Source organism: Pecten maximus, chromosome 17 (genome assembly GCF_902652985.1).
Source record: "Pecten maximus chromosome 17, xPecMax1.1, whole genome shotgun sequence".
Taxonomy (NCBI): Eukaryota; Metazoa; Mollusca; class Bivalvia; order Pectinida; family Pectinidae; genus Pecten; species Pecten maximus.
Genome location: NC_047031.1, coordinates 15,305,920 through 15,319,984, shown reverse-complemented (window position 1 = coordinate 15,319,984; position 14,065 = coordinate 15,305,920). Strand labels below are relative to the sequence as shown.

General features: G+C 37.0%; 1 protein-coding gene across 1 annotated transcript in view; it reads right to left on the bottom strand.

Moving 5' to 3' along the window:
* Positions 1-13,526, bottom strand: part of LOC117315152 (inositol hexakisphosphate and diphosphoinositol-pentakisphosphate kinase 2-like) — a 32,240-nt gene extending 18,714 nt beyond the window's left edge. Inside the window, exons 1-6 of the mRNA XM_033869296.1 lie at positions 13,337-13,526; positions 12,392-12,687; positions 11,874-11,962; positions 10,457-10,608; positions 9,307-9,408; positions 2,656-2,817 (exon numbers count right to left, since the gene is read on the bottom strand). Of these exons, the coding sequence (XP_033725187.1) occupies positions 2,656-2,817; positions 9,307-9,408; positions 10,457-10,608; positions 11,874-11,962; positions 12,392-12,687; positions 13,337-13,435 (900 nt within the window). The 5' untranslated portion in view covers positions 13,436-13,526. The remainder of the gene's footprint in view (positions 1-2,655; positions 2,818-9,306; positions 9,409-10,456; positions 10,609-11,873; positions 11,963-12,391; positions 12,688-13,336) is intronic.
* Positions 13,527-14,065: the final 539 nt, after the last annotated feature.

Sequence of the window (14,065 nt, the reverse complement as noted above, 5' to 3'; positions counted from 1 at the left end):
TCTTAGTTTGCCATACAGTGCGAATACAAATATCGCATGTTATTTATACCTTATCGGGGCCTAAATTTGCAATCAGCTGTCTCGTGCGTGGTGCAATGTAAACAAGGATGGATAGTATTGCAACAGCAATACAAAGTCCCCTGCCTGACCCAGGAGTGCAACTATTTATTTCCCATTTTTTAAACGTGTTATACTGATCACGTATACAAAGTTTCGTTAAAATCAGAGTAGTACTTTAGGATTGTCCGGACACGCCTCAACCAATGAGAAACCGGCGGCCATTTTGAAAAATGTTTTTTTTCGAAAAGAAAAATTGGGATGCACAACTACATGTGATACTGATAATGTATACCAAGTTTCGTTAAAATCGGAGTAGTACTTTAGGAGGAGTTGTCCGGACAAGTCTCAACCAATGAGAAGTTGGCGGCCATTTTGAAAATTGGTTTTTCGGAAAAAAAATGTAGGATGCACAACTACATGTTATACTGATCATGAATACCAAATTTCGTTAAAATCGGAGTAGTACTTTAGGAGGAGTTGTCCGGACAAGCCTCAACCAATGAGAAGCCGGCAGCCATTTTGAAAAATAAATTTTTGAAGAAAAAATATGTGGGATGCACAACTACATGTTATACTGATCATGTATACCAAGTTTCGTTAAAATCGGAGTAGTACTTGAGGAGGAGTTGTCCGGACAAGTCTCAACCAATGAGAAGTCGGCGGCCATTTTGAAAATTGGTTTTTCGAAAAAAAAAATGTGGGATGCACAACTACATGTTATACTGATCATGTATACCAAGTTTCATTAAAATCGGAGTAGTACTTTAGGAGGAGTTGTCCGGACAAGCCTCAACCAATGAGAAGCCGGCAGCCATTTTGAAAAATGAATTTTTGAAAAAAAAATGAGGGATGCACAACTACATGTTATACTGATCATGTACACCAAGTTTCGTTAAAATCGGAGTTGAACTTTAGGAGGAGTAGTCCGGACAAGCCTCAACCAATGAGAAGCCGGCAGCCATTTTGATAATTGGTTTTCGAAAAAAAAAATTGTGGGATGCACAACTACATGTTATACTGATCATGTATACCAAGTTTCATTAAAATCGGAGTAGTACTTTAGAAGGAGTTGTCCGGATAACTATTGCGTGACAGACAGACAGACGGACAGACAGACAGAGACAGACAGACGGACGGAGGGTAAACCTATAGTCCCCCCGTTTTTCAAACGGCAGGGGACTAAAAACTGAAATAACGTTAAATTATGTGGCATATATCAAATCAGACGCATTCTAATGATCACGCATACAATCTAATAACCTAAACGTGCTTGCTGATCAAATTGAAATCTTCGGGGCCGAGTCGTCGCGAGCTTTCAATGGAGTTTGCCGAAAATAATCTTACTCTACGTTCTTCATTTGACAAGTTCGAACTATCCGAAATGGTGTCAGTTATAAACAGCCAGAGTTCGAACTATTACTAGCTAAAAAAGTATCGTTTTTCTAGGAAAAAATGTGTGTTCGAACTATCCGCGTGTTCGAATTACAGAGGAGCCCACTTATTTGCATATCGGTTATTTGAATATCCCGCTTATTTGCATAAAATTCTCAGGTCCCGATTTTTTTCTTCTTTATCTTTGTATCTCAATCCCGTGTATTTGCATCGACTAAAACACCGACTCCCACTTATATGCATATAAAAATTCCAAAAACTCGAAAAATTTTAATTGATTTTAGGGTATTTTTGTGATTTTCCCGTAATAAAAGTTTGAGGAAATGTGTTTTAACTTACATATTGAGTCGACACGATGTACAACGGTATGTTATCATTGGTTCACACTTCGTCATTACAGGTTACGTTCGATGCATCGATATCGACATTAAGTAATTATTTAGACCATATCAGTAGCAATGTGCAGAAGAATTACTGAATAAAATATCTATATGCCTCATCTTTTGATGAGATTTGTTTATTTATTATAGCATCAATCCAAACCTGTGTTCTGTGCACTTGAACACTCGCTGAGGCAGGTTGCGATCGCCATGATTGTTTTCTAGGCGCGTTGCATTGTGGGGGCATATGTGTAATGAACGACAACTCTTTCTGTGTGTGCGCCATTTTCCAAAACAAACCCAAACGACAATACACATGTCACGGTCATTTAAGACAGCCTATTGCTTCAGCAGTTCACCATCTATGATCAAAAGACTAATATACTCATAGCAGGAACACAACTTATCTCGAGACGATAATGAATGTTAATTGAAACGATGACATTGTACACCGTAGTGCCAACCCACGCGTGTATGACCGATATCGGACCCAGAGACTCGGAGTGACAAGTAGTAAACGATGAAGTGTATGCAAATATTTGTACATTTACAAAGAATAACAACCCATGTATTTCGTATTTACTCTTATATTTTTAAATAATGTTGTTTTTTTAAATATATTTTTAATGCAAATAACGTAAACAATCATATAGCGCCTATTTTGAGTACCTACCTGACGATCTACATGTGTATAAGAGGGGCCAAAACCCAACTCCGCCTATACGAATACTCCGGTTATTTGCATATTTTGTCATGGAAAAAGGGCTATGCAAATAAGCGGGTTGCTCTGTAATTGGAGGTTTACCGTATATAATATCTTTACCTTGAATGCCTGGCACACCTTTCTAGCCAGGAGTTTTTCTTTGGCACTCAGAATCACAGGAAACCGGACTTCTTTTCCATCTTTGTCACGCTCTACTTTCCCATCTAAGGCTGGTGATTTTCTTGCCTCAGCATGTGCATAATCAGGACCAACTGTATACACCTGTAATTGATATACTCTCATTAGTTTACACCTGTAATTAATATACTCTAATTGGTATACACCTGTAATTAATATACTCTAATTAGTATACACCTGTAATTAATATACTCTAATTAGTATACACCTGTAATTAATATACTCTAATTGGTATACACCTGTAATTAATATACTCTAATTAGTATACACCTGTAATTGATATACTCTAATTAGTATACACCTGTAATCAATATACATGTACTCTAATTAGTATACACCTGTAATTATCATATACCTGTATTTATTACATACCTGTGATTAGTAATTTTCCTCATGTCAAAAATATGACTATCAACCAAGCAAATAATAATATTTTGAAAACAATTACATAAATAATACATATGTCTGAGTTTGGCTTTTTAGGCAATCCAATATTTTCGCATTGGGTATTTAGTTATGTACTTTTTTAATGACTGTAAATACAAAGTAAAATTATATTCTCCTGGAATATTATCAACTATACAGTTTATATAAAACAACTGGTGAAGGAAGACACATTTTCTGTCTTGTGCTTTGTCACGGTCTTGAACTATAAAACAATAATCTATGGCATCAAATCGCCTTGCCAGAAATATCTAAAGCCGATTAACAACTACAGCCAATCTAATTAAAATCTAGATGGTCATTCTTACTATGGTACATGAACATCTAACAACATCCCATAAGGGGTCACCTACGGGTGATTTTTTTAATTGGCCAATCAAATGACTACTGCCAGAATCTTGGAAGTGAATTTTATATGTCTGAATTAGCATGACAGCAGTGCATAGCTTGTAGTATCTGTCAATTTAATTGTTTCAAGTCTGTTCATCCCACAAAGCACATAGCCATATATATGCTGTGACAAAACGGTTTGCTTCGATGACATTGATAAATTGACTATTCGTCCTGAAAGTGAAATATGCACGTCTCAGAGGCCATCAGAATGTGACCCCTTATAATTATGGAATGTCGTTAGATGTTCATATAGCATAGTGAGTGAGAGGCCATCAGAATGTGACATCTTATGGAATGTTAGATGTTCATGATCACATAACATAGTGAGAGTGACTATCTAGATTTTAATTAGATTGCAACAACACCATGACCATAATTATATATGTTCAAAGTAAGACGTGTTGGTGTCATAGCGATCAACAGCCCGATACTCTGACATATGATTATAGCAACAAATTATATATGTAGTATGATTATTACTGTAGATCTGTATATGTTTTTATTTATGTTTGTCAGTTACAATTATCAATTAAACAGTGTGTGTAATACATCTTGTCTGCATTTTGTTGTTCATATCAAGGGACAAAAGAAATCTACAAATGCAACTTGGGAAAGATTCACTGTATGGGATAAATGTTTCTAAAGGTCAACATACCAATTAACACAGAGTGTTGTTATAATAACCCAGCTGATGATGGTACAGGGTATTGTTATAATAACCCAGCTGATGATGGTACAGGGTATTGTTATAATAACCCAGCTGATGATGGTACAGGGTATTGTTATAATAACCCAGCTGATGATGGTACAGGGTATTGTTATAATAACCCAGCTGATGATGGTACAGAGTATTGTTATAATAACCCAGCTGATGATGGTACAGGGTATTGTTATAATAACCCAGCTGATGATGGTACAGGGTATTGTTATAATAACCCAGCTGATGATGGTACAGAGTATTGTTATAATAACCCAGCTCATGATGGTACAGAGTATTGTTATAATAACCCAGCTCATGATGGTACAGAGTATTGTTATAATAACACCGCTGATGATGGTACAGAGTATTGTTATAATAACCCAGCTCATGATGGTACAGGGTATTGTTATAATAACCTACCTGATGATGGTACAGGGTATTGTTATAATAACCCAGCTGATGATGGTACAGGGTATTGTTATAATAACCCAAGCCAGCTGATGATGGTACAGGGTATTGTTATAATAACCCAGCTGATGATGGTACAGGGTATTGTTATAATAACCCAGCTGATGGTGGTACAGGGTATTGTTATAATAACCCAAGCCAGCTGATGATGGTACAGGGTATTGTTATAATAACCCAGCTGATGATGGTACAGGGTATTGTTATAATAACCTACCTGATGATGGTACAGGGTATTGTTATAATAACCTACCTGATGATGGTACAGGGTATTGTTATAATAACCCAGCTGATGATGGTACAGGGCATTGTTATAATAACCCAGCTGATGATGGTACAGGGTATTGTTATAATAACCGGGCAGCTGATGGTGGTACAGGGTATTGTTATAATAACCCAGCTGATGGTGGTACAGGGTATTGTTATAATAACCCAGCTGATGATGGTACAGAGTATTGTTATAATAACACCGCTGATGATGGTACAGGGTATTGTTATAATAACCCAGCTGATGATGGTACAGGGCATTGTTATAATAACCCAGCTGATGATGGTACAGGGTATTGTTATAATAACCGGGCAGCTGATGGTGGTACAGGGTATTGTTATAATAACCGGGCAGCTGATGGTGGTACAGGGTATTGTTATAATAACCCAGCTGATGATGGTACAGGGTATTGTTATAATAACCTACCTGATGATGGTACAGGGTATTGTTATAATAACCCAGCTGATGATGGTACAGGGTATTGTTATAATAACCCAGCTGATGATGGTACAGGGCATTGTTATAATAACCCAGCTGATGATGGTACAGGGTATTGTTATAATAACCGGGCAGCTGATGATGGTACAGGGTATTGTTATAATAACCCAGCTGATGATGGTACAGGGTATTGTTATAATAACCCAGCTGATGATGGTACAGGGTATTGTTATGATAACCCAGCTCATGATGGTACAGGGTATTGTTATGATAACCCAGCTCATGATGGTACAGGGTATTGTTATAATAACCCAGCTGATGATGGTACAGAATATTGTTATAATAACGCAGCTGATGATGGTACAGGGTATTGTTATAATAACCCAGCTGATGATGGTACAGGGTATTGTTATAATAACCCAGCTGATGATGGTACAGGGTATTGTTATAATAACCCAGCTGATGATGGTACAGAGTATTGTTATAATAACCCAGCTGATGATGGTACAGGGTATTGTTATAATAACCCAGCTGATGATGGTAGAGTATTGTTATAATAACCCAGCTCATGATGGTACAGAGTATTGTTATAATAACCCAGCTCATGATGGTACAGAGTATTGTTATAATAACACCGCTGATGATGGTACAGGGTATTGTTATGATAACCCAGCTGATGGTGGTACAGGGTATTGTTATAATAACCCAGCTGATGGTGGTACAGGGTATTGTTATAATAACCCATGCCAGCTGATGATGGTACAGGGTATTGTTATGATAACCCAGCTCATGATGGTACAGGGTATTGTTATGATAACCCAGCTCATGATGGTACAGGGTATTGTTATAATAACCCAGCTGATGATGGTACAGAATATTGTTATAATAACCCAGCTGATGATGGTACAGGGTATTGTTATAATAACCCAGCTGATGATGGTACAGGGTATTGTTATAATAACCCAGCTGATGATGGTACAGGGTATTGTTATAATAACCCAGCTGATGATGGTACAGAGTATTGTTATAATAACCCAGCTGATGATGGTACAGGGTATTGTTATAATAACCCAGCTGATGATGGTAGAGTATTGTTATAATAACCCAGCTCATGATGGTACAGAGTATTGTTATAATAACCCAGCTCATGATGGTACAGAGTATTGTTATAATAACACCGCTGATGATGGTACAGGGTATTGTTATGATAACCCAGCTGATGGTGGTACAGGGTATTGTTATAATAACCCAGCTGATGGTGGTACAGGGTATTGTTATAATAACCCATGCCAGCTGATGATGGTACAGGGTATTGTTATAATAACCCAGCTGATGATGGTACAGGGTATTGTTATAATAACCCAGCTGATGATGGTACAGGGTATTGTTATAATAACCCATGCCAGCTGATGATGGTACAGGGTATTGTTATAATAACCCAGCTGATGATGGTACAGGGTATTGTTATAATAACCCAGCTGATGATGGTACAGGGCATTGTTATAATAACCCAGCTGATGATGGTACAGGGTATTGTTATAATAACCCAGCTGATGATGGTACAGGGTATTGTTATAATAACCCAGCTGATGGTGGTACAGGGTATTGTTATAATAACCCAGCTGATGATGGTACAGGGTATTGTTATAATAACCCAGCTGATGATGGTACAGGGTATTGTTATAATAACCCAGCTGATGATGGTACAGGGTATTGTTATAATAACCCAGCTGATGATGGTACAGGGTATTGTTATAATAACCTACCTGATAATGGTACAGGGTATTGTTATAATAACCCAGCTGATGATGGTACAGGGTATTGTTATAATAACCCAGCTGATGATGGTACAGAGTATTGTTATAATAACACCGCTGATGATGGTACAGGGCATTGTTATAATAACCCAGCTGATGATGGTACAGGGCATTGTTATAATAACCCAGCTGATGATGGTACAGGGTATTGTTATAATAACCGGGCAGCTGATGGTGGTACAGGGTATTGTTATAATAACCCAGCTGATGATGGTACAGGGTATTGTTATAATAACCTACCTGATGATGGTACAGGGTATTGTTATAATAACCGGGCAGCTGATGGTGGTACAGGGTATTGTTATAATAACCGGGCAGCTGATGATGGTACAGGGTATTGTTATAATAACCCAGCTGATGATGGTACAGGGTATTGTTATAATAACCTACCTGATGATGGTACAGGGTATTGTTATAATAACCCAGCTGATGATGGTACAGGGTATTGTTATAATAACCCAGCTGATGATGGTACAGGGTATTGTTATAATAACCCAGCTGATGATGGTACAGGGCATTGTTATAATAACCCAGCTGATGATGGTACAGGGTATTGTTATAATAACCTACCTGATGATGGTACAGAGTATTGTTATAATAACCCAGCTGATGGTGGTACAGAGTATTGTTATAATAACCGGGCAGCTGATGATGGTACAGGGTATTGTTATAATAACCCAGCTGATGATGGTACAGGGTATTGTTATAATAACCCAGCTGATGATGGTACAGGGTATTGTTATGATAACCCAGCTCATGATGGTACAGGGTATTGTTATGATAACCCAGCTCATGATGGTACAGGGTATTGTTATAATAACCCAGCTGATGATGGTACAGAATATTGTTATAATAACCCAGCTGATGATGGTACAGGGTATTGTTATAATAACCCAGCTGATGATGGTACAGGGTATTGTTATAATAACCCAGCTGATGATGGTACAGGGTATTGTTATAATAACCCAGCTGATGATGGTACAGGGTATTGTTATAATAACCCAGCTGATGATGGTACAGAGTATTGTTATAATAACCCAGCTGATGATGGTACAGAGTGTTGTTATAATAACCCAGCTGATGATGGTACAGGGTATTGTTATAATAACCCAGCTGATGATGGTACAGAGTATTGTTTTGATTACCCAGCTGATGATGGTACAGAGTATTGTTTTGATTACCCAGCTGATGATGGTACAGGGCATTGTTATAATAACCCAGCTGATGATGAAACAGAGTATTGTTATAATAACCCAGCTGATGATGGTACAGAGTATTGTTATAATAACCCAGCTGATGATGGTACAGGGTATTGTTATAATAACCCAGCTCATGATGGTACAGGGTATTGTTATAATAACCCAGCTCATGATGGTACTGGGTACTGTTATAATAACCCAGCTTATGATGATGATAATAATAAGATGTATATTCTGAAACACAACTTATATCATTTTAAAATTCTGACAGTGATAACAATAGGATATCCATATCTCTGATACATGGCCATAATTAGAGGTGTCACGATTCACCGATACATCAATGTTTTGGATCGCAGAGTGGTGCATCAATGCATCGTCTATCCTTGATTTGTATTGCGGCACTTGAAAATTTGTAGTTATCCCCCTTGACCAACGTTAGCTTACGTTTTGTTGTAAACAACATGGCTGACAGGCCGTTATAGCGGCTTATAAAGCTGCCTGTTCTTTCAAATCCAAATTATCAAAAATTAAGTATGCTTTTTGAGAAATGGATAAAAGGTATGTTTTTTTAACAAATGTTGATAAAGACTCAATTATTCTGGAAATACCACAAACACAAACATGACTACTGTACGATGGAATACATGATATCTGATGGGGCATCAGCTTTTTCATATATTGTGATATGTACCGTATGGTGACCCCTGTATCGTGATACGAATTGTATTGCTACCCATCTTGAGATATACAGCTCTAGTCATAATGTATACCGAGATACAAATGACTTTATTTTGACATTACTTACAGAAATTTCAAATCAAACTGAAGACTTAACATGATACACACCTTTACATCAGTTCCATCGGTTGGCATAAAATCCTCGTAGATATAGGAGCCAGACTGGCGTACACGATTGACTTGGTAGTAGGCACTACTCCGGGGACCAACCTGCATCCAGAGGAATTAGAGAATTTGAAAAGATAATACACGACATAATAGTATTTAACAAGATTCTTACTTTGTCAGTATAGCAAGATCTATCTCTCAAGCTTACGTATTTTTTAAAACCTCCATGTAATAAAGGGATCATATTGAAACATTGTATTTGACATTTGTAAATAATGTTGCATGGTAAGACAAATTGCAAAGTTTGAAAACCTGTTATTCTCAAAATTCACCTAAATATGACATTTTTACACAAAAAGAAACACACTTTCTGATATGGGAAAAGATAACTTAACTGACATATAACAGTATGTATTACAATTCTACAATAACCAGATCTGCCATGGGAATTTGTAAGTCAATTGAAAAAGCAATAAAGATCCAGAAAGTAAAAAACTTAAGATTTGAATAATGTAGGGTTTTTACATCCACAGAGTACACCAAAACATTGAAATTCATGTAATCTATATATGTACAAGGTATCTACATGCATATTCTTATTTCTAGGTTTGAATGAAATCTGAGTTAAACATTTAAGATTTTAGACGAGATTCCCAGCATCCCTGATTTCCAGTCACCATAGATAATCATGTCTGGATGACATTCCATATTTGAAGGGTGTATTGATCAACTTTGTGGTTTAATTATATACGTATATGTAATTTGGTAAAAGCTGCCCTTATACTTTTTGACAGGCAGATCTAATAGAGGAATTTTTTAAAGTGAAATGTTGAGGCCATTACCACTAAAAATGTACCACTTTGCTTTTTGGACACAGGTGAGGCAAAAACTGTTATTTTAACCCAAAATCAATTAAAAGAGGGCAAAATTTCAACAATATTTTGATCACCATGGAGTCTATTAAAAAAGAATTAAGAGAATAACATCACATTCTGTTACAATAGATCAAATCTCTTTTATTTATCTCAAATCAACTCAATTGTAGAGTTACCTCCCTCTAACTCCGGTCTAGATTTAACTTATTCATGATTTTATCTTACCACAAACATCAACTCAAACTGATGTTGTTTCCTTGATGACTTCGCCTTACCTTCCTGAAGAGTCGTTGACTACCTCCACCGGCCGCCACAGGGAAATAGATGTAAACATTGTGATCCTCGGCTGACACAGGCTTCTCTACAAAGGGTTTGTGAAACACCACGCCATTTACCTCGATACAGTCCTCCGCATCAGTGTACTGACCTGTACAGATAAAAGTCAATAACTGTAGAATTATTCTTATTTTAGAAAACCCGATTACATTCTCAAGAATCTATCAAACATTCTCAGTTCATCAGTAAAGTCTGTTTTGGCGTAATTGGTCTACAGTACACATACTTGAGTATAAATATAATATTGATTATGAGTATAGAATCTCATGGTATATAAATTAAAGCTACTCACACAGTTGTACTGAAAAGGTCCATCAGTAAGGTACCATGTAATAATCTTATCTAGTTGCATTAAGTCACAATATAGAGGAGATTTAGATACCTTAGCGTATTACACTGTCTTAAATGTAAACTTGTCTTTGAATGGTTGGGTGGTTGTAAACCTGTCTTTGAAAGTTGTTGGGTGGTCGTAAACCTGTCTTTAAGTGGTTGGTTGGTTGTAAACCTGTCTCTGATAGATTGGGTGGTTGTAAACCTGTCTCTGATAGATTGGGTGGTTGTAAACCTGTCTCTGAATGGTTGGGTAGTTGCAAACCTGTCTCTGATTGGTTGGGTGATTATAAACCTGTGTATGAGTGGTTGGGTGGTTGCAAACCTGTCTCTGATAGATTGGGTGGTTGTAAACCTGTCTCTGATTGGTTGGGTGGTTGCAAACCTGTCTCTGATTGGTTGGGTGATTATAAACCTGTGTATAAGTGGTTGGTTGGTTGTAAACCTGTCTCTGATAGATTGGGTGGTTGTAAACCTGTCTCTGAATGGTTGGGTAGTTGCAAACCTGTGTCTGATTGGTTGGGTGATTATAAACCTGTGTATGAGTGGTTGGGTGGTTGGGTGGTTGTAAACCTGTCTCTGATAGATTGGGTGGTTGTAAATTAAACCTGTCTCTGATTGGTTGGGTGGTTGTAAACCTGTCTATGATTGGTTTGGTAGTAGAGAGGATATTGTACTCACCTTTTCTGACCAGAGTTCTGCTCCCCAAATGGCAATGAATAAGTATGTGTTTACCTATAGCCAAATGTAGGATTTCCCCCAAGTAGTACTATTGTACAGTTTTCCAAACATAATGATCCTTTCACACATTATCAACTCCCCCTGTTGTTGTTGATTAATATATAATGCAATCATTCTGAAGATATATTATGTAGTTGTAACCAATCACTTGAGTTTACAGAATCTACTGAAAATCACTAAAGTGAAGATGTTCATTATTCAAATCTTTGTAAATATGTGACTGAACATTTTACAGTTTCATTTTCCGTCATCAATCAATGCTATATATTTCAGTATTAGACTTACATTTAGCCGTTCCATTTCCCTCCCTGTTTAATATAGCATATCTGGGATGGATGATGCCTTCTGCTTCCAGCTTTTCATAAACCAATCTCCTGTTGAACAATAAATATGTCATGAAATCAATAATAGTCTGATATAGGCAATGTAGTATAGAATCTCGAGATAATATCCACTACACCTCCAAGTGTCTTTTTGACACCCACAAATAAAATTTGATCTTTGGTTTTGAAGAGAAATATCTATTTGATGTTTAATTTTGATTGACCGTAATTGGTACTGAAGTTTTTGAGAAGTCGAAAATGTGAAGATGTTAACAAACAACTGACGATGGACAACACACAATAATCGAAAATTGACTTTTCATATTGTTAAGAATGGTTGTTTGACTTCCAGAATCAGTAAAACCACAGGTCAACATGGAGATTATTTTAAATCACTGACTTTGTATGACTTATTTAGTTAACTAATATGATTTACTGGGGTCTCTAAATCACTATGTACGACTTGCGTAGATACTTTACCTGTCCAACAAAACTTTCTGAGCCTCCAAATCATTAACTATGTACGGCTTTCGTAGGTTTTTATACTCTATGGCTTTATCAAGAGGAAATCCCTGGGAGAAGAAAGATATGAGGACATCTACCACCGGCCACTCCTCGATGGGCTGATTTAGGATGACATCTTCCTCAAACACCAATGTTTTGATGTGTTCGAATAACTCAAGACGCTGTAGAATCTCGCGCATGGGTTTTGAGTTACATTTTTTAGCCATGGCACACACGCCCACTGTGATGGCGGCAATATCTTCATGGCTCTCCTGTCAAAACGAAATAGATTTCAATTATTATTACCTATATATATGTACGCATTAAGGACTAGGAGAGAGACTTAAGATTTTGTACTGGTAATTTAGATATTAACCAATGAAAAGAACTTATTTTTGTTTATAATTTTAAAAATCAAATTAGTTGATAATTTCAGCTTCAAGTATGCAGTTAAAAAGCTATTACAGTCAAACCTTGTCATATTAGAGACCCTTATATACTGGACACCTGTCCATAACAGTCAAACCCTGTCTTATTAGACACCCTTACATAGTGGACACCTGTCCATAACATACTTTTCTAAAGAAAGTATCAAATTGTGTGTTTTCTTAGGCTTGAAAACTTCAATAAATGCAAGCTAAGTGTGTAGTACATGTTGTATTTGTGTAAAAGTGTCGGATAATTTAATATATCAAGACCAGATTATTGCAAGTAGCAGGAAACAGATTCAAGTTCCTCTCATTTTTGCAGAATTATTTACCAGGTACTTGAAATAGTAAGCTTAAAGTGGTTCACAAATAAGCTCTCCCCCAAATTTTATATAAAACATTTTGCACTGAGTGTGTATATATGAGTGTGTATGTGGGGTGGGGGCTTATCTGTGGATAAATATAGTATTACAATATAAAGCTAAAGTTTTACCATATACAGCTGACTGAAGGCAGTGTCATCTCCAACAACAAAGATCGGGCGGGTTTCTTGGTCTTCCATACGTAGATATCCATGTTCAGACTCGGCCATTGTTCTAGATGTCTCTACTTCCTGCCATCACCATAACCTCACTTGTCCACATCTCTCCGACATCTGAATCTCTTCGCAGCTACATCCTTACTGCCATGACGTCGACACACCCAATCCTATAAAGAGACAAAGAAAGGAAAAGGGTGAATTCAACCAGAAAAAATGTTTATAAGTGACAAGGGGAAAGATATTCAGTATACCAAAACAACAGTGAAAACAAATCCTTTGTTTATTAAAATTTATAACAATCAACATAACAGCATTTGTTATGAAGATTTTAAACTGTAGCAGAACTGGACTGCATGGTCAATCATCGGCAACCAGGTATATATACGTAGCTCATGATCAGTTGGTTTGGTAGAGTGTCCATTTAGAATTGCTGCTTGGAGAGTCCATGGTTCGAACCCAGGTCTGACTGCTACAATTTTTCTTTCTCATATAACATAGTTGGCGAGCCTCGGAACCATTTTTTAAAACATTGGGACTAGTATGTACACAAACTTGTTGTCTTCAGTGGGAGAAGACTTGGAAAAAATTAGGGAAGAATGTAGCCTAACTAGATTGGGTGTCCGTCTACAGTTTGGAGGGACGTCCTGGGTTTGAACAACTGTCTGGATTCTACTGTACATT